Source organism: Myxocyprinus asiaticus, chromosome 11 (genome assembly GCF_019703515.2).
Source record: "Myxocyprinus asiaticus isolate MX2 ecotype Aquarium Trade chromosome 11, UBuf_Myxa_2, whole genome shotgun sequence".
Lineage (NCBI taxonomy): Eukaryota > Metazoa > Chordata > Actinopteri > Cypriniformes > Catostomidae > Myxocyprinus > Myxocyprinus asiaticus.
Genome location: NC_059354.1, coordinates 38,242,538 through 38,265,241, shown reverse-complemented (window position 1 = coordinate 38,265,241; position 22,704 = coordinate 38,242,538). Strand labels below are relative to the sequence as shown.

Sequence of the window (22,704 nt, the reverse complement as noted above, 5' to 3'; positions counted from 1 at the left end):
ACATGGACCTTTTATGGCCCCCAGCTGAACGATTTCGTTCCAATTGGGGAGAAAAAAAAAAAAGAGAAAAGGCCGCGGCTGGGCCGGCCAGTCCTCATTTTTTTGTGCAGTCGACTTGTCCCTGAGGTGCAGGGGACCGTTTGACACCCACAAGAGCTTTGGGGGAGGGTATGTGATGGCCGGGTGTGCTGGCTACGAGGCACAAAGAGGTCTGCCTGTCTCGCCCCGCTAGTCCACGTAACACAGTTCAGTAGTCGTGGCGTATTGTATAGGGACCCCTAGTGTCACTTCATTGACATGACGTCGAGTGAGTGACAGAAAGGGAACGTCTCTGATGGAGGGAACGAGACTTTGTGTCCCTTCTGCCACAACACCGAACTACCCGCTGAATGGGCCGGGACCTTGTCTTGGCTCCTCAGTGAAAAACCTGAATGAGTGGTTGCATTCCAGCTCCTTTTATACCTGTATGTCCGGGGGAGTGGCATGCAAATTCCACTTGCCAATTCTCATTGGCCTTTTCTCAAAGATATGAGATGTCTGGGGCTCCCAGGAGCGAATCCTAGTGTCACATCATCGACACAACGTCTCGTTCCCTCCATCAGGGAACGGAGGTTAAGACAGTAACCGAGACGTTAGTTTTATCAATGTGCCAACCTGTCCATATTAAACTATATGACAACTCCTTTCTTTCATGCAAATAATACAAATGCTTTGGACAGCTTAGTTCATATACTTTTTCTGCTGCAGTTCACATTGTGGCCTCCAACCTGTTTTAAATGCCTTTTTTTCCCCCAATGCGCTTTTCACTACAATAAAGTGACGCTGGCTAAGGTTCTCTCCATTTACTGTATATCTAACTAACCTCTAATGAAATTCATTATCGACCATTTTCATTATCAATTTTTATCAACTCTACACCAAATGGTTTGTGGAAGCTCTGACAGTCTCATGTTCCTGAAACCCAGTTTAGCATCTTCAGTTTGGAGATGACTATCCAAGGGCAAAAAGTGTCTTCCTAATCAGTGCACAGCCACTGTGTGCAGGCTTAATGGCCAGTCTCCATTAACAAAGCAATTAGATGAGACTGATTAATGTAGCCGGGGACTTGTGCTTTAATGATGCTAATTATTGTTGTATAGCTCTACGCGTTTACTGTCTCAGGGTTCTACAATGCAAGAATGAAAATTACTGTGTGTAAACGTGGAAACTTATTTAGCTTCACCAGTGCCAGTGACATCTAACATGAACTTATCAACTTATAAAATAGTGTCAAAATAACAGCTCCCTTATGCATTGCAGTTGTTTGCCATCCAAGCGAATAGAGAATACACAGCGTTCCCACAGGCTGTGTTCTGTGCTTTTTTTAACTGTTGGTCTATGTACTGTACACACGCAAGAACATGTTTGTCCGTCCCGCTGCATTTAGCTGTTTTTTAGCATCTCACACATTTACAAATAGTTCAACTTTTAAAAACAGGTCTCGAGAGCCATTTTTCTGTTCCATTAAGTTCAATCTACAAATTCATCCTGTGTGCACGACCAAAACTAAGGTATCGTGTGTGAAACTGTGAATATTAACTGGGTCGTGCAGATGTTGCTTCATAAACTTCCAAAAGAATCTAGCCAAGTAACTGCAGTCATATTCAAAATTAAATTTGGGAATTTGAAACCATTTCAGTTAGTTAACTTGTTATTTGTCTTTGACTTCACCCTATTTAAATCAATGGACAAAAGACCCTTTCGACAACAGTAAAATACTTAAATGCTTTCGGCCATCAATTTAAATTGCTAAAGAACTGTTGAAGAACTGAGATTTGAATGAGAAGATGGAGAATTTATATTAATCTGACAATGGATTTGGCAGTAGCACAACATTGCACAAAAAGGAAAAGGACATTCGCTCTTCAGTATGGTTTTCTTTGTAATACTAGTCTGAAGATTACCTTGTTTATCTTGAAGAAAAAAAAAAAGAAAAAAAAAACTACAGACCATGAAAACTTCATCTTTGTCTCCGGATGACCATAATTCAGTTGGGTCTAGAATGCTGCATGATTGCTTTGGCCCATAACTCTCACATTTCACATGCAAATGTGAGGAGGCTGGGGAGAATCAGAGTCTGAAGCGGAGAGCTCATCTCATTACGCTGTGGTTGGCCCATCAAACATGGAGTACTTTTGTGAGTATGCAAATAGAGGCGTCTTAAGCATGTATGTTTGATTAGATTCTGACGAGCTCTGTTTGAAGAGTGGACGGATGGAGAGGGCAACCTTCGTGTCGATAGCTTTGCATTTTCAAAGCCATAATTAGATGTTTTTACCAACCTATTTTAAAGTTCAAAGTCTATCCAAACCGGCTTGCCATTTATTAATGAGGAAGCATAGAAAGCCAAACAGTTTTTTTGGGCATTTTGTTTGTTTTTTTGGGGGGGGGATTTGGTTTGGGAAGTGTGTGCTCGGAGTTGATAATGAGCAATATCCCTTTCTTCCAGGCAAATTACATTTCATCTTGATCATAATTAAACTGACAGAATGTGCGACTGAGTTCTGATAAATGTAGACACAACATTTTGGGACACATTGGAACTGGCCAAAATGCCATTGGTTCTCATATTTAATGTGACCAATCAAGATACAGCAAGTTTCAACATGCTGAAGTCCAAATGAAATATTAGAGCTGTGGAAGGGGGAAAGAGTTTTGGTGTACTAACTTAAAATATCTGTCTGTTCCATACACAAAGCCACTGTATGGCTTCAGAAGACCTGACATGCCTAACAAACAAGGTGCTTTTTTTTTTTTGGAGCTTGACAGCCCCAGGTCATTATAAGATTTTATTGTACAGAACATTACAATAAAAAAAATTCTCCTATTGTATTCCACGGAAGAAGAAAAAAATGGTGTATTATTTTAATTTTTTAAATGAGTTACTTACTTTTGTGAACTATTCTTTAAAAAACATAATCTCTAAACAAGCTTAGCACATGAAGATTGGAAAGGGTCTTACCTGGCTGACTTTGGCAGGTGTTAGAATCATGTCCAGCACACCGGCCCAGCCGGCAGCAACCCCAGTGGGCACAGAGTAGGCAAGCGCTATCATTAGGAACCGCATGTTGCTGAAAAAGCACAAGCAAAGATGAATGTAAGTGAGAGAGCCCTCTCAGACAATTGACCATGAGAAAAAGAAAAAAAAAAAAATTATTACGCAAGAATAATGCAAAAGTAACGAACATGAAACAACACAGTTCATCAGAGTGACGTATAATTATTATTTGTAGTGCAACCTCTGATTTCAAATTAAGCTCAATTGGCAGCATTTATGACTTAATGTTGATTACCACAAATAATAATGTCGACTTGTTCCTCTAATCACCTGTGCATGTTTACGGTGAGACAGCAATTCTGGTCTTTCTGAGGAAAGTATTCCCACAAAGGTGGTTGACATTTATGAATATACACATGGTCATTAAACAGAGTGTTTATTAAGCATGGTAGTTATATTTACAATAGGTACAAGCCTTCTGTCAAGTATGACGTATGGAAGATCAGGAGTTTTCATCTTAGAGCTTCTCATGGGTGAAAAATTGTACATGAATTATTCAGTAAAAACCTGTTTATTACGAGCTGTAAAGGTGGTCTAAACTTTTTTAAAGTGTAACTACTATTCCAGGTGGAAAACCTTCTGGTATAGCTTAACTAAATAAATTCCTGTAAGCAAAGCTTGATCAATGATAACAGCCCCTTTCTTGCATCAACACAATGATCATGTGAAGATTATGACATTGAAGTTGAAAGACTGGATACAATTTTACCCAGACAACGTAAGCAATTCTATCACATTAATTTAAAGTTAACACGTATAATGTTTAAGTCTTGTGGCCACACTTTTTGCAAACTGTGTGTACTTGCTCCTATTGTAATTGTCATGCTGTAACCACAAGTGGTGAGTTGAAATTTTTTGTGGTAATTGGCTTTATGCCACATGTTGTCGATAGAGCTTAACTTTCTATTGAACCTGAAACATTTCTACAGTACTAGGCTGCATCTGTTGACTGCGAATGCCGCCTATCTTTGAAGGAGTAACAGATCTTGCAGAGCTGTCACAAGGCTTAACATCAAAGCCTGTGTATCTCACATATAGTCAAAGATTTCAGTTTCCTTCCTATACCATCCAGCCTATCGGCAAACATTTATCCTACTTTGCAGCCCAGTGATAGAAAGATAAAATTCTTCTGAGAGAGAAAATACACAGTACTGATAGCAAATGTAGATATCAGGCAAGTATAATGCTGGAATAAAGACATGCCTGATAGCAAAGCTTTGTCTTACATGGCTTAAGCTTGCTCAACTATATAAGCTCATCAATAACCTGAGTGACCTCTAGACTCAGGAAATAAAAAATTATGGGAAACTTACTTGTATCTCCTTATAGTTTTAGCTTGTGAATTACCTTGTGAATTACCTTTAGTACATGAATCTTGACCTAAATCAATCAGAAACTTTCTGAATTGACTTAGATCGATAGATAGATAGATCATCCATGCATCCATCTATTAGGGATGCTCCAATTGATCGGCCACTGATCGGTATCAGCCGATATTCACGTCTTATGACTCGATTGGTGATTGGTAATTTGGCCGATCGCATAAACTGATCACTCACGTCGCAAAACACGTGTGGCTCCATTAAGACATTCAGAACTGTGCAAAAGTCTTAGGCACATAAGATGTTTAACAAAAACATTTGTCTTAAGATGGTTATTTATATCTTTAGCTGTAGTGCGTCAATAGGTAATATACATTTTAGACTCCCAAACATTCCTTGTGCAAATAGAATAGAATAGAAGAACACGTAGTCCTGCAACAGATGGCATGGCCCCACAGAGACCCCCACTGAACATCGAGTCAGTCTGGGATTACATGAAGAGACAAAAGCAATTGAGACAATATAAATATATACAAGAACTGTGGCGAATTCTCCAGGAAACTTGGAACATCCTATCTGCCAAAAACCAAAATAAAAATAAAAAAAACACACCTGTGTCCATGTGTCCCTAGGAGAATTGGTGCTGTTTTGAAGGCAAAGTTGGTCACACCAAATATTGAGTTAGGTTTTTTATGTTTACTAGACTTAGGATGATGTTAATTGAAAAATGAAAACGAATTATGGCACTATTTTTGAAGAAATCCTCACTATGCAACATTTTTCACAAGTGCCTAAAACTTTTGCACAGTACTGTGTGTATATATATATATATATATATATATATATATATATATATATATATATATATATATATATATATATATACACACACACACACACACACACACACACACACACACACACATGTATATAATTATAAAATTTGTAACATAAAATATGAAATATAAGATATGAAACATTAAATGTAACTGACCTGTTGAGTAAAGCTATGCATAAGCATAAGCCAGCAAGATCTTTCAAAATTTTAAGCCTGTAAGTATTTTCTCTGTGCCTTTCTAATAACATTATCTATGAAATTGAACAACAAGTAAATTTTGCCAACAAATCCTTTCTTGAAGCTATTAGCCAAGCAACAACAAATTTGCTGTAAAGATACAACAGTTAATACAAGCACGCCACATGGTTTAGTGTACTGTCAATTTAAAGGTAATCCTGCCTTGATACAAAATCCCTTGCTATGTCAGATACTTCCAGTTCATATATTAGCATTTTATGAGCATCCATCCAGTTGCAGAATTGCTGTAGTTTGAGCATGAATTAGGGTGAGAATTCCTTTGCAGAATCTGTCTTTCTGTGAGCTTTTGGCAGGTCACCAATCACTCCCAATCCAATTACAATCATCCATTCTGCCTACTCACTTCATTCCCCATTTTCCTGAAGTGTCCCAAACAGTGTCTCCCCGATTCACCCTAGAGGGAACATTTCCCTAGGGCAGGGCAATAAAACGATCTCGATATTTATCACGATAAAAAAAAAATCCACGAAATCGATGATAAGCTTTTGAGTAATTTTCGATTTTTTGCCCGTGTTCTACATCTAGATGTTTAGGTGCGTTTCGTAAAAACGCAAGCAGTTCGGTTTTCTAAGACTGCATGAAGTTGCTAACGTTAGCTGCCTTGCTAACGATTAGGCTACACACCGGTCACTGTGGTCGATTGATTCCACCCGGACTGCAAGACATCATGATGGCGGTTGCGCCCTCTCATCATCTCTAGTGAGCAGCGCTACAAAACAACAGTGCTGTGTACACCAGCCTGTGATCTTTCTGCACTGTATTCTTGAATATTTTTCTCTAGCACTGAACACGCTAAATGTATGCCCTGTCCTGCTCCGCACCTCTTTTCCCCGCATGCGAGTAGACATGAGGCGCCGCACAAGTTAACGTGGTACCAAATTGCCTTTAGACCATAATGTTTTTTCCTTCTAAATTTAGCTTTATTAATCAGCATGTTATGAGCCTTTAATAATAAACAAATAGATTTCTGTTCTAATTTTGTGAAAATTAATCAGATGTCATCATCTCTGGCATGGATGACAAGCAAAGACAATAAAATTACTAGTTGGTACTCTTTCTCACTTTAATGAAAATATAAAAACGGTCCATTAAGACTTTTAAATTTTCAAAAAACATTCACAGGGGATACCCATGAACCCCCCCTACAGTATCATTCCTCAGTCACAAAGGCTTCTATGCCCCCATACTTTGAACGTAAAGAAATATAAAAAATATAATTTGAAATGTAAAAATATTCAAACAAATACTGGACTGCTGTCATTATGCTTCAAAATGAACAGATGATCTTTTAACATTCTTATCCAACTGCACTCGATTGATAAACTCTATAAAATATTGTCATATTTTGGTAGAAGATCCCTCAGACCCCACTGCTTTGGCTGTCTCTGGGCTCACAATGCAGTTTAGTAGAGACTGTTTTGACTGTATAGGATTAAAAAAAATAATCTTTTCTTCTGTCAACTTGAATATTCAAAAAAAAAAATTTTGATATCGAACAATATGAAAAACAAAATCGTGATAGTATCGTGATAATATTTTTGGCCATATCACCCAGCCCTACGTTTCCCTAATTAAACAACAAAGCGTCTGAAACCGCATCACAAGGGCTCTCATCAGATGCTTTGTTTATCTTTAGAAATGGTGTGCTTTGGCAAATGTGTCTTTTAGGCCATTATAACACCTACTTTTGAGATCGGTCTTGGGTGAACCAAACACAAGGGGTCAGGCGAGACCAATGGTTGTTTACACCTTTTAGTAACAAGCATCTTAAATGTGTCTTGTTACCACTTGTGATTGGATTTCGAAGAAGAGTCTCTGATTTCATTACCACATTTATCACTCACAACGTCAATGCGCAAAAGCATAAAATAAAAAAGCACAAAAACTCAGCACATTGTTGCTTCCAATTATATTTCCAAATTTTATTATCATCAAACGCAACATTCGGGCAGAACGTGCATTGTTATTTTAGTCCAACAACTGTATTAAATGTTCTTCTGATGTGCATGCTTCACAGGATCTGTGTCACTTCCTGTTTTTATCAGGCAAAGAGAAGTTCTGTGTAGTCATATGCATGCATGTGTATGTGTTATCCAAATTTTTCAATTGGACATTTATTTACTTAAGTTCACACATAACTGACAAAGATTAAAAAACTTGTTTTAAAACAATGGATGATTGACAAGTGAGTCCGCAGTCATTTGATTTACTCCAGGACTGAATAGAACACAAGGTTTAGACCACAAACTCTATGTGGTCATCTACGGTTGTTTTCTACTATGTCTGAATGTGGTTTGAGTGATCAGATCAGAAACCGTTTTAGACCTCATTACACCTGTATTTAGCACTGTCCATTTGTGACTGAATTGCTCGATGTGTATGGTACAGATGCGTGTAGAACAAACATTTAGTTATCTGTAGAAAATTAAGCTTCCAACTTGCAAAAATCTCTTCTCCAGGTATTTAGCCCTGGGTATGCAGTCGACTAAAAAGCAGTTGGGAGATGAAAGCAAAGCATGCTTTACATGTGCCTTATAGTGGCCTTGAAAAGGGCAATCGTAAAAACAGTGTTAATGAAGAACCATTTCAGCAGATTGTACCTGTTTCATTAACCTCCCAGCAGGGAAAAATCAATATCAACGCACCGTTTCCCAACCAAAAACTTTTCTTAGTTTCCTTGAAATATTTGGGAGGAGCCAGAAGGATCATCAGCTAAGTGTCAACTTATTTGTCCTTGGCAGGCCCTGTTCGGATATAATGAGAATTTTGCAAGACAAAGCCATCAATACTAATACTTTTCCAGTATCACTGTTTCTACAGTAGTCAAGCACTGAATAATGGTTCCAATAAAACTGTGGGAGACATAAGCACAAACAAATCAAGGACAAATCGAGCTGTAAGACAGTACACATAAGACTCCTGAAGCTTGGATGTCCCAACAAGTCGGGCGAGCACAGGAAACTTGGATCCACAAAGGTTCTGATACACAAAGTTCAGAGGCTGGAGGCGAGACACTATCATGATCGTACAAGGCCAGCCTGTGTCCAGTTACTTTCTCAGTAGATTAGCTAATTTACAAAGCTCTACCAATGTGGTGCTTCTCCATTCGAGTACAATGTGAGATGTCCACTGGAACTCTGCCTATCTGTGGGATACCAGACAGCATTACATTCTCACTGGGGATAAACTTGTCTAACTGGTGAGTGTGTCCATTAATTTTTGTTCTTCTCTTTGCCTTCAAGTTTTTACTTCTGCTGTGAGTTTACTACATAGTGATGCTGTTAGTTTAACTTTATTTCTCAGTAGAAAAGTGGTAGCGTTGATAGTTTTTAGCTTTCGGAGATAAGCTATTTTATTGATTTAAGCTGAAGTGTATAATTTCTGCACCACTAGTGCCACCAAACGGAAAAAAGAGGATATCTGGAGCAAATGGAAACAAAGTTTCAGTTCACCTCAGGCTGCGCATGCTTCTTCCCTTTCTCAATCGCAGTGTGCGCAGAAAAATGTCTTCTTGCAAGATGAGCAAGTAGCGATGGAAATCACTTCGGGTGCGGGAAGCGGATTTCTGAAAAGTTGGCTTGCAAGTCCCTATGGATGTATTCACATTGGAGTCTTCTTTAAATCTGTGTGTGCTTCCAAGTTATTTTCCCGCCGAGCTGGCTTTTTCAAGCACAGGATATCAATTGCCTCAGGGTAGCTAGGTCCAGTCTTTTACTGGACCATGCTGACGTTCATTTTGTTAATCAAAAAATTTGTGTTTTTGATTAAGTAGCCTCGAAAATAACTATTTTAGGCTAGGTATAATGTTTGTTTTTTTTACCCTGATCAAGAAGGCCATTTTCAACAAAGTGCCGACTGCTTAACGGGTTAAACTATCTTTTATTCTGTGTGCACATCATGTTTAACACAATACATATGGTTTATTGTACATTTCTCACAGGCCTATTTTTTCTATCCTATAGCTATTTCTTTTTTACATCGTAACTGTTATTGGTTAATGTTTTTAACCTAACAGCTGCAACTTTACACACAACTTTTCAGTGCATTTTTTCTCTGTTGTAGATTTGGCTTACCTGTTAATTAATTTCAACAATGTCCAATTGTTTTAATGTTAAGTTAACTTCTACTTGGTAAATTCCATTTAGAACAGGCTATTAGGGTTGCTCTATTGGTGCTGCACTGTTCTTTCAATTGTTTTCAATAAATATGCCTGTATATGCTAATGTTGATCAGTGAATGCGTGTCATGTTCTATATTTAATGTACAATGATCATAATTCAATGCATGCACGTCGGAGATGAATGCCCCTAAATGGAATTTAGTGTTGGATTTGGCTGTTGGAATAGATTAAGTCTTTTAAATGGGTCATATAAACACACAATGTTTTTTGACTGTTTTATGAAGATTTCTTACATTTTAGACTAGTCGACTAGTCAACTCCAAAATTTTTGTTTAAACATCAATGAAATTAGTCATTCCGCACATCCCTAATTTTAACAATGAAAAAGCTGTACACTTCAGCTTTAAGTAGTGGGATAGCATTGGAAAACGGTAATGTTATATTTTCCCTGACAATATTTCAGCAATCAAGATCACGTCTGATATTTTCTGTCATTTATATTGAATCAGAACTAGCATTGCCTGATTAACTCTTTGATTGGGAAAATTGAAACAGTGAATGGATATACAAGCAAGAGAACTTCATGTAACTTCTTCAGTGTGTTTGAAATCAATATGAAGAGACACAGAAGACGAGCACACACATCTGAAGCTCAGAGTAGTACAAAAAGAACAGAGAATTCTACTTGAAATGTTGCGTTTGTGCTTAGATCAAATTTCAGCTGCATCTAGGAGAAACAGTGCGCCATTTTGCACACCAACAAGACAAAAAACAAACAAAAGACTGTGTTGTTAAGTGTGTTCAGGGTGCCGACTGCAAGTTGTATAGGGTGCACTTGGCCTTACAGTGTAACTAGCTACTTTCTCTAACCAATAACCTTTAGCATAGCTTAGCTACTTTTTTTGTAGAGTAGTTGGTAGCTTAAATAGCTAAATGTTTAAATAGTTTGTCTAACTCTGGAGTTAGTGAAACTGCAAGAGTTACTTGGAAGTTCTGGTGTGCCTCGGAGGGGCTGAACTGCTGGCAATTTCAGTCTCTCAACAACAGTCGATGCTCAAAACTCCACAGTCCACAGATTTCAGCCAATTCCTTTGGAGTTGCTGTGAGAATGCATTCAAAGCAGGGATGGCTGCCTCTGATCTGTGAATATTGCAAATGCCCCAAGCTTTGTGGTGAGCCTACATCAAGAGGGCTCTAACTCACTGTAAAACTGTGCCACTGTGGTCAGACTGGCCTTGATAGACTTCAGTGGGATACAAAATGTACAGATGAAGATTTATTTATTGAGGTTGGACCGCTTGTGCCATCATAAGCCTTGGTAATAAATCTGCAGGGAGAGAATCTCATCTTTGATGTGCATTAAATGGCAAACACAGCATACCGCGAGCAAAATGACCCTGTTCATTAAGATTCTCTTTTGTAAAATCAATAGGCAAACTACAGATATCATGCTGAGATCAGGAAGAGATGGTGTGTAATTATACAAAAAGGCAAAAAATAACAGATGCCCATTGTTTTGTGCACATCTAGATGTACTCAAAACAAATTATCTGGTAAATGCCAGTGAGGAACACTGAGATTCAAGCTCAGAATCTGTTATTTCATCTGCAATTATATTTTGTTTAGGCATTTTCAAGTTTGGATTCCTTGTTCTTAGTGTTTAAAAGGAAAAGTTCAGTCATTATTATCTATTCATTCTTATGCCATTAAAATTTTTTTATAATTGATGATTTGTCTTTTGCGGAACACAGAGTAGATCTTGGCAGAATGTCAAAGCTGCTTTTTTCCAAAAACAGTGGATGGTGATTCAGACTGTCAAGCTCCAAAAACAACAAAAATGTACCATAAAAGTATTCTATTTAATTTGTAAGCCATATTCCAAGTCTTCTAAAGCCATAAAATAACTTGTGCGAGGTCAAGGCCAAAGGCATTGTGAAAATCTTGCCTTCCTCTGTACCTTTCAAATCTCACTGCTTTTTGCACATTCAAGCATGGCACAAAAACCATGTTTATGCACATCAGAAAGCAAGATTTTCTGTAAATTTCAACCTAAATTATGGTTTACTTAAAAAAAAAAAAAAAAAAAAAAGATATAATGTGGCTTTAGAAGGCTTATATGTATAGCATGAGAAAATTCTATGGTACTTTGGTCCTTTTTTTGGGCTTGACAGTTGATATCGCCATCTACTTTCAAACTATGGAATAAGACCAGCTTGCACATTCTGCCAAAGAAATGTTGAACTATTAATTTCACTCATCTCCTTTTAAAATAGACGTAGGAGTCAGGTATGACAGTTAATGTACCTGAACAGTCTGCAGATGCTGCTCCTGTAGCTAAGACGCTGGCTGGCCGCTGCCACACTGGGAGGGATGGGCGGCCGTGAGGGGAAGTAGAACAGCACAGCCACGAAAAGTGCCGCAATCATCCCGAACTCTGCAAGTTCACAAACACAAAAGATTTATCATGTGTCCGCAGTGGCAACATTAAATCTCACAAAGATTCTACGGACTTGTTCAAATTTTGTTAATTAAAAAAAAGAGCTTAACGTATCGAGCATTTCAGTGCAATTTTCCAACACTATATTCAAATTAGAGCGAGCGAGCGAGAGAGAGAGAATCCAAACCAGCATTATTAATGGTCATTAGATGGCTCACATTAATCTAGAGTTAACCATGAGTCTAGCAGATTTATTACAAGCCTGTAGAGGGAGGAAATGCACAATGAGACAGCTGATCAGCTCATTAACCCTAGTCCATGCAAATAGAAACAGCCATATCCACAGCTTTCCAACAAGCTCATATAGTGCTGGAATTCATAATGGTGCGACCAAGTTCATTAGATAGTGGTGCTGTAGCCAAGGACAAATAAAATCCAAAAACCTGTTGGCACAGTTTCTCAAAGCCTGATGCACTCACACTGCCAGCAGCACAGTATTCAGGTTGAGTTCCTAAATCTCTTTTTGTCCTCTTCTGGGCCCTGTCCACATCATAAAATGTGTGTAAATTTCTTGGACAGAGCCCATGTTTTTTTTAGCTAGATAATTTCTAAACAATACACTTACTATAAATATGCTATTTTCAATCTTAAAGTACAGGTTCACCTGGCTAGTGGTGGGCGGTATGACCAAAGCCTTATATCATGATCACGATACACTGTATATCAAGATAGTTATTTATGGTGGAAATTCAAAAGGAAAAATGCTTCATATAATCAAGTAATCATTTTTTTAATAATCAAGTGAATTAAACATTTTACAATGAAAGATGATTCATCTAAATTGATTGCTTTCTCTTTTTAATTCGAACTTGATGGATGCCAACCAAATGATGATTATTCTGGCATCAGTGCCAATTTAGTCTGGCATCAGTGCAATGTAATTTTGATTCATTTAAAAAAAAATGTTTAGTCACTTTCTAATTGCCATACTTATATTTGCGTGCCATATTTTATATTTCATGAATTATTATAAAATATGGAACTAAACAATGAGCTGGTGTGTCTAAACGTTTGACTGGTTTGAAAAAATTATTGCCTCTCTTAAAGTTTTACATCTTCAAGGAGCTTGTCAAAATCTGGTGCATGTGGTCGCATCTTGATGCAAATTTCTCATTGACCTCTAAGCCACCATCCATTCCATATCTTTTCCACACAGGAAAGTAACAGCAACATCTTTCAACTGAAGCAGAGTCTGTGTATCAATCTATTATTGGGTGAGATCTCTCTCTCTTTCTAAATGTTTTAATATTCTGAATCGGTTAAGCAGAAAAATGTGAGCCAATTTTTATAAAGAGGTGAATGCAAAAGACATCAAGACATTTGATTGTGGTATTTGGAGAGGCACTATTGATTGTTTTCTTGTGATTGCTTTTCTGTTTGGCAAAAGTTTAAAATAATTCAGTATTGACTGAGCATGAATAATGTTTGTGGATTTTTCAGCAGGCAATAGCGTACCTGCATAAAGGACAAACTGTATCCTGTCTCTGATGTGGTTTTGGTCCCAGTGGATGGCGGTGCCCACTATCTGGGTATCATTGGGTGCAGGGACGGCCAGTGGACCAATCAGAAAGGCACATGCTGACCCCAGGTAGCTGACCAGTGAAGCAATAGCAGTGGCCGTGGCCCTTTGATCAGGAGCAAACCAAGTAGTAGAGAGCAGAGGACCAGCACTCATAATGGTAGGACCAGCTAAACCATTTAGAAGTTGCCCTCCATGAATTAACCTGTAAAAAAGAAAAAAGAAAGAGGCATTTAATGAAACATACCAATAACGAAATTCTTTAAAGACAACATGAGTGGTGCCTGCCAAAACAGTATTCACCACTTCAATACTAGGGTGATCGTGGATGATTGCCAGGGCTTCAATCATTTAGCAGATGGTGTGATAAAAAATAAAAATAAATATATAACGTACAAATAAGGAACACAACAAAATCCCTTTATCCTAGGAAGACAATAACCACTTTTGGATAATACAGTTAATGAAATACTTTACAAATGAAAGATATTTTATTTCAATTGATTGCTTTTTTTTTTTTTTTTTTTTTTTTGGAACTTGGTGGATGCAAACTAGAAGATGTTTAGTCTGGCATCAGTGCCTAAATAGTTTCACATTGTGTAAAGCTTCAGTTAACATAAGACTCAAAACAGTGAAAAGTACATTTTAAGACTGATGGTTCTGACTCTAAATTCTAATTAGATGAAGAACATTCAAAAACGGTGTAAAATAACCCCCCCAATATATTCACACCTCTGGCAGCGCCAATGCATAAATGCTAGATATTCGTTTGGGAGACAAATAGAAATTGTGCCTTTTATCCAAAACTACTTACAAATGAGGAACACTACAACAAAAGTGATTCATCCCAGGGACACTCAAAAAAATAAACTGTCACTATTTTCAGTTATTACTCAATCCTACCATGTTCATATTACTCAAATTCATGTAATCAAGGGAACTTTAATGAACGGAGTTCATTCAACTATTAAAAAAAGTGTCTTTTCGGTTTTACTTAATCCATTTGTATTGGGACAACATGAATATTTTTGTTTGAAAAACTGAAACTGGCAGAGGGTTTCTTGTTCCAGCATGCTTTGCATGGGACTCCACAGGGAAAGTAAATGTCAAAATTAAGTGTTATTTTATGTCTTTTTACAAGATTAATTTAAAGGTGGACACTTTTTAAATATTTAATGTTTTATGTTGAGATTTAGAAAAGATTCTGTTATGTTGTAGTTTTGGAGGTCACCATCATGGTAAAAGTTGAGATTTAGCCTAGGTGGAGGACCAATTCATTTTGAGTATTCTACTTATTGCTTTATCTACTGAACAATTGCAGTGCTAACAATTGCAAAGTGACCAAGTGGCATTCAGTAGTGCTTCCCACCAGCATGTACTTAGCATGCTAACATTTCCTGCCACTAGCTAGCATATCACTTTTAATTTTCATTTGAGTTGTTTTGACATGTTACATTTTGTTAGGTTTACTTGATTCAGTTAAGTTCCCTCTACTTGAAGTAATTAAGTTGAAATTACATGGCAATTTTAATTTAAGAAAACTCATTTTCAAACATGTGGAACCACTCTCCATTATTAAATCAAGTTCAGCCAAAAAGTTATTTTTGTGAGTGGAGACAGTCACATAAGACGTGCCGCAATATGAGATAATATTTAACTAGACATGGCTTGGATCACTCTTACACTAAGTATATGGAATTTCTTTACCAGTTTTATTAGGGATGGGCATTAACAAGTAATTAGTTCAGTACTCAAACACACAAAAAACAAGATCACTCATAAATTAAAATGTTGGCTAATGTAAAGACTAGGCATGACACATTTTGTTTTGTTCCAAAACGTTAACCAAGAATGGTTTCAAAATAAGCTAACTTCAACAAATGTTGCATTTATTTTGGAAAAAGAAAATTAAATAAGCAATATGCATTCATTCAGTTCACATTACATTTCACTACAATTCTGAGTGCAATAATGACTCAACTGTAACTGCGAGATTTGCTGAGATTTGTTAGGGGGGGGAAGTACAGAATAATTCAGTGTTGTCTACAGCAAGCAAATGTGCAAAATACTTGCGATATTCAAGTGGTGTTTTAAATAGTCAATTATTTGGTGCTTAACAAGTGCTCGATTAGTCGATTATTTGTAGACATCCCTATTTTATTGTCTGCCAGATGAAAATCTGAAGTTTGATCGCTTCAAAAAAATAAAATAAAATAAATAAATAAATAAAAATAAAAATAGCACAACTCTTTTTAATAAACTGGATGAGGTATCATTCATGTCCGTAGCACAAAAAAAAAAAAAGACAAATTACTCAGGTCTAACACTCAGCGTAAAGGGTTTGTTCAAATCCCTAACCCTAAGTATGAGCAATAGTATTTAGTGATACCTATTATGAGACAAAGGAACAATTAACTATTTACATAAAAAAAAAAAAAAAAAAAAAGAAACTGTTCTGTATGTGATTACCAGACTTTTTTTCGATTTCCAAGGTATGGATGGTGGTGAGGTATGGATTGCAGAGGAAACAAAAGAGAGAAAGACTGGGTCCCAGCGGGAAACTTGTGATAGCCTAACTGTCTGAGTAAACGCTGCAGCAGTTTTCCCCCAGAACAGATTCTCAGTATTGGCGGAGATAGAGAATGACTGAAACACTTTGCTGTTTTCTACAGCCCAAACACAGACAAACGAAACTAAAATTATCTTTTTGCATCATGGCAATCGCTCTCAAAAAGATCAAGAGGTTTTTTGTGTCAGCGATACCAAGCTTTTTTCTAGTTTGTGACTGTCAAGAATTGAACAAATTTTGTGTGTTGGCAAAGAAATGGCATTCTTGACTTTGGCTTGTCAAAGAGCATTTGAGGGGCAGTAAAAACAAAGCTGTGAAGTAGTACTCAGTAGTGGGTAAAAAAAAATAATTCATGGCATACCTGCCCTAGATTTAAAAACAGCTCACAAGGTCATTTGGGTAAGCATCAGTACACAACATGACATTTATAGATCAACATATACCCAGTCCTTTTTTAACTCTTTTAAAGCCATGTGTAATTTTGCAAATTTTTTCTGTCCTTAAAGTGGTAGTTCACCCAAAAATTGACTTACCCTCATGATATCCCAGGTGTGTATGTCTTTATTTCTACACAAGAACACTTGAAAAAAAAAATAGAAAAATATCTTAGCTCATTAGGTCCTCAAAATGCAAGTGAATGGCGAATTCTCTTTTGAAGCTCCAAAAATCACAGTCTGTCGCATACACATAAACGATACGACTCCATTGGTTAATGTCTTCTAAAGCAATACAATCACTTTTGGTGCAAAAAAACGTAAGTACTGTATAACTATAAACCAATGCTTCGGGTAAGCTTCACAAGAGGGTGAAGTCCAAGCGGTCTCTCGTTTGACGTATTCACGTTGCCATTATACAGATTTAATCTCACATTCTCCTCTCGGTTGAGACATCCAGGATAAGCACACAAACGCACCATTGTGAGAAAAGAAACAGATAAATACAGATCTAAACCAAAACCAACCAAGCTACTGTACAGTGTTCCTCCTTGTAAACAGCGCTGCACTTACCTCAGTTCTCTTATTTCAAATGTCAATGTGATTACATGACACGCTTACCAATGCTGACCAGAAACGATGATTTTGAGTTAAAAAAACATACTTAAATATTTATCTTTTTCACACAAAAAGCGATTGTGTTGCTTTAGAAGACATTCATTTAACAGCTGGTGTCGTATGGATGATGTTTATGCTAACTGTCTGTGATTTTTGGAGCTTCTAAAGAGAAATCTCCATTCACTTGCATTTTAAGAACCTACTGAGCTAAGATATTTTTCTATTTTTCTTGAAATACGTTCTGGTGAAAAAAGAAAGTCATACACACCTGGGATATCATGAGGGTGAGTAAATAATGAGAATTTAAATTTTTGGGTGACATGACCCCAGTGAGATCTTGGGTAAAAGATAGGGATGCACCGATACCACTTTTTCTCTTCCGATCCGATTCTGATATCTGAAATCTTAGTATCGGCCGATACCGATCCGATACCAGTGTTGTTTTTTTCATAATCAGTTTAGAATATCTATACCTCACTCAGTAATGCTAATTATAATGTAAAGAAACAAACCTTTAACTACACATTATTTCAATATAAATGTACAAACTATTAAGAAAAACTTTTAACTAGTCTACTGGCTAATGCTGCAGCAAAATTAACAGTAATTCCAGTCTAGGTTTTCAGTAGAAAAGAAGGCAGTTTTTGTGTGTGTGTGTGTGTGTGTGCAAAAAAAACATTCAACTTGTATATGGACTTTAAAGGAATCAGATCTCTTTTTTTGTTCAATTTAGTTTTAAGATATCAGTTCACTTTTCATTCACAGTTATTTTTTTGGAACCAATTAACTTAAATATTGTTATAATTTGTAAAATAATAATAATAATAATAATAATAATAATAATTATTATTATTATTATTATTGACTTTTAGAATTGAAATACAATAGTAATATATTTCAATTGTGCACCTTTAACTTTAAAACCCTCAGGCTTTGATTTTGACATTCTGAACTCTGTTTGTAAGCAAGTTCACAGCAGTTTAATTAGCTTCTTATTCAAATTCTGGTCAAATGCACCTCCGGCGCTGTTCTAAATTTATATTAAAAGTGAACTGAACTATTGAGCATCTACATCTGAGTTTGTGAGTAGCACTCAAATGTTGCACAACGCGTGAAGGCTAAAAATAGCCGCGAGTGTGTGTGCAAACAGAGCAGCGCCATTCAAAAACGCGCTGGTGCTGCACGTGCATAGTTACTTATTAAACGCAGCCTTTTATGATTCACAGAGCTATCGCACGTCTTCAAGTGGCTTTGAATAAAATGCAAGAGTCATATGAACTACTTCAATGGTGTTTTTATGGTTCTTTTATGTCATTTTTGGAGCTTGACAGGAACAAACATGACTAACACACAGTATCGGATTTGGATCGGGCTCGTCGGACCGATACCCGATCCATCTAAAAACGTCAGTATCGGAGCCCATACCGATCCAGGTATCTCATCATCCCTGTGCTGCTTTTATGTCAGCTATAGATGATATAGACTCTGGTCACAATGACACTGCGCAACTGTCCCCAGCAAGATCTTGCACTAATACTAGCAATATTTTGCCAGAAAAAAAAAAAAAAGGTCTGAATGAAATGAGTCTTGTGGCTGGATGAAAGAGGGAATTTGTAGACCACTCAGTCTTTTTTTTTTTGTTTTGTTTTTTGGATTTTCTCCCCTTTTTTCTCCCAATTTGGAATGCCCAATTCCCAATGTGCTTTTTAAGTCCTCGTGGTCACGTAGTGATTCGCCTCAGTCTGGGTGGCGGAGGACGAATCCCAGCTGCCTCCAACCCTGAGATCGTCAACCCGCGCATCTTATCATGTGGCTTGTTGAGCGCGTTGCCATAGAGACATAGCGTGTGGAGGCTTCACGCCATCCACCGCGGCATCCACGCTCAACTCACCACGCGCCCCTCCGAGAATGAACCACATTATGGCGATCACGAGGAGGTTACCCCATGTGACTCTACCCTCCCTAGCAACCGGGCCAATTTGGTTGCTTAGGAGACCTGGCTGGAGTCACTCAGCATGCCCTGGGATTTGAACTAGTGAATTCCAGGGGTGGTAGCCAGCATCTTTACCACTGAGCTACCCAGGCCCCCCAGACCACTCGGTCTTTAGTATAAACTCGAGGCCATTTTGAAACCTTATTTAACAAGATTTTTATACTGCATTTCTATAAAAACATCTTAATTAACAAGACCTTTATTTCATATAGGCAAGCTAGTTTCAACATTTTCTTTTTTTTTGTGGATTTTGTCCCCTTTTTCTCCCAATTTGGTATGCCCAAATCCCAATGTGCTTTTAAGTCCTCATGGTCGTGTAGTGATTCGCCTCAATCCGGGTGGCGGAGGACGAATCCCAGTTGCCTCCACGTCTGAGACGATCAACCCGCGCATCTTATCACGTGGCTTGTTGAGCGTGTTGACACGGAGACATAGCGCATGTGGAGGCTTCACGCCATCCACCGCAGCATCCATGCTCAACTCACCACGTGCCCCACCGAGAACGAACCATATTATGGCGACCACGAGGAGGTTACCCCATGTGACTCTACCCTCCCTAGCAACCGGGCCAATTTGGTTGCTTAGGAGACCTGGCTGGAGTCACTCAGCACGCCCTGGGATTCGAACTAGCGAACTCCAGGGGTGGTAGCCAGCGTCTTTTACCACTGAGCTACCCAGGCCCCCCTAAGCTAGTTTCAACATTTTTACGTCTCACCCTCTCGGTCACATTAGACAACCAGGACTGCGACCCAAATTTTCTGATAATGTCAGAAGTTCATCGTAGGCCAAAATGAACTGAATAAGCAATTAATCAATCGCTGATGACTAACACGTCACACTAAGAGATCCAAGATTGCAGTTTTCACCCTACGACAAAATTATTTTCTCTCTTCAGCCAAATCTTTTAAGAAAAGCTCCCTCCACTAATTCTTTCCATTTTGTTCTAGTACTGTATGTCAACATGTTTCTGCAGTAAGCTGTTAATGCATTCCAATAGCATATTACTTGACTGGCCTCTGTGACACTGTTTTCATGCTAAAGCCTGTGTGATTTTTCCTGTTTGAAATATGCTAGAATACACTCTAGGATTTTTTTTTCCTAAATAAGTAGAAGCTGCTTACATTTGAATTGATTGCAAACATCGTGATAAACTTCACATCACTTATAATTGGATCACAGATGATTCTAAATTAAACCTAAAGCCGAGCATTATAACTTTAAGGTCATTGTCAATTACTGTTGGAAACAATGCAAAATTGACACTAAATGTGGTGGAAAGCAAATGACTACAGATATTGCCCACTAGATGAAATCCATTCTGAACTGATTCTGGTGTCTTATTTTAATTAAGCAATAAGGTACAAGAGGGCCACAATATATATAGTCAGCTAAAGGGTGTTGTTAGGCACAATGCTGAAGTGCCTGCAACCTCCTTAGCAATGACTAAATAGGGTTTCTACACAATAAATACTGATGGTTACAATTTTAACACTGGAAGTTTACTTTAAACTTCCGATTATTTCTTCTTCTTGTCTTCAGAAGACTTGGAATATGATGCACAAGCCACATTGACCATTTTTATGATATTTGTACGCTAAGTGAGGTGCTATCCACTGACATTGGTTAGAAAAGACAGCCTATGATACACATTGGTTAGAAAAGACAGCCTATGATATTCATTTAAACATCTTCACTTTTTGTTTTGCATTAAACAAATTCATTCTTTCATTTTTGGGTGAACTATCCTTTTAAGTATGGATAAAAACTTGCAAAAGTGTCCTGTGTGACCCTCTATGCAATCTTTCCTCAGATGATGACCAGATAATGTGGTAACCTTAAATTTGAAATAAAGTGAGAGATGAAAAAGGAGCAATGAGTCTTGCACATGCAGAAACGTGAGGGCAGGGGAGGGGTGGTGATTTAGCATTAGATGATTCTCATCTAGCTATGATCTGGCGAGGACAATGTCAGGGAGGAGTCTCTGTGCTTTCTAATGAAACTGCTCGCCTAACAGAATTTGAATGCAAATGATATTGCCTGCATGATTGGTACCTTACTTAAATCAGAGCAAAAAGTAACTGAATAACATTATAAATGGATTGCTTTATATTGACCAAGAGAGTCTAATCATGCCAAAAATTCAAAACTAGAACAAATCCAAAATAAAAGAGGGACCAGAGGGACTTTAAAACATGTTGCAGATATGAAATAATTGTGTGCTTATGTTTATCTACTGAAGTTAAAAGAAAAAATAATAATTCAAGGGCTACCTGAATATTTTGTTCAGTTTGGCTTGCAAGGAAGGAACACAGTCGGTGAAGCTAACTCTTGGTTTATTTGACTCTGATGTCATAAAAACCATTGTAACACTGCGATATGCACCGCTGGACTGTAGATCTAATCAAGCAATTAATGCACACATCTGATCATTTCACCATATCCGATGTTTTGGTCGTGCCTGTTTACATTTACTTACGACATAACCGACTGTTTACATTATTTACCTGCCAAAATGCTCTGCTCTTTTCTAGTAGTAGTCCTAATAAGTGATTAAAATGAAAGGCAAAGAGCATGCCACTATTTTACATGCCATTGTTCTTAGAAATATCGATTAACATCACAAGAATAGCCTACAATTAATTCTTCAAAGGAGAGGACTACTCACAAAGTCAATACGATTTACATGTAAGAATTCCCATTTCACATTTGGAAGTGGCTCAGATTTGATGCGAAAAAATCCAATCTCATAAGTGTTTTTGCCGTTTACATGCATGCAACAAGATCTGATCTGTGCTAGATATCAGTGAAAAACAAAAAAATCGGAATAGGTTGACAAGTGTAAATGCAGCCTTAGTGACTCGTCAAGGCAAAGACAACAATCATAAATTTGACAAACACGCAGGAGCAGCCTTCAATCAGTCCTTGCTTTCTATTGGAATACATCAGCTCTGTCGGTCACAATGGCTGTTGATTTGAGAACAATCATTAGCATTTGTAATCACACAGCATTGTAAAAAAAAATGATTTTCTTCGTCCATCTGCCATGATTGCAGTAAAATAGGCCTTCTGACTACAAACCAAAGCCTTCACAGGGGTACAACAATAAGGAATGTTTTTTCAGCTGGCCTGGTCGATTGTTACTTGCACTACAAAACTTTTCACTGTGTAAAGTAAGCAAATAATTTTAGAATTTATTTTTAAACTAATAAAGCTAATGTAACCCTATGACAGTAATACATTCATAAACAAACTTTTGCTTGAAAATGATGGCACACTGTGCAAAATATGAACTGTTTGTAATTTAACCTATTCTGATGCTTTAAGACTATCACAAGCTATTCTTGCAATTTCAACAGAACCTCAACTATGTCAGCCAGCTAAATAACAATAACTTGTTACATGTGAATCTGGCAACAGTAGGTCAAAAGTTCTGCTGCTG

The 22,704-nt window shown here is 37.5% G+C and overlaps 1 protein-coding gene across 1 annotated transcript in view; it reads right to left on the bottom strand.

The window, feature by feature from the left end:
• The window catches only part of LOC127448504 (solute carrier family 49 member 4-like), a 60,045-nt gene that overhangs the window by 25,139 nt on the left and 12,202 nt on the right, over positions 1–22,704 (bottom strand). The window contains exons 3-5 of the mRNA XM_051711104.1: positions 13,588–13,856; positions 11,940–12,069; positions 3,002–3,110 (exon numbers count right to left, since the gene is read on the bottom strand). Coding sequence (XP_051567064.1) covers positions 3,002–3,110; positions 11,940–12,069; positions 13,588–13,856 — 508 coding nt within the window. The remainder of the gene's footprint in view (positions 1–3,001; positions 3,111–11,939; positions 12,070–13,587; positions 13,857–22,704) is intronic.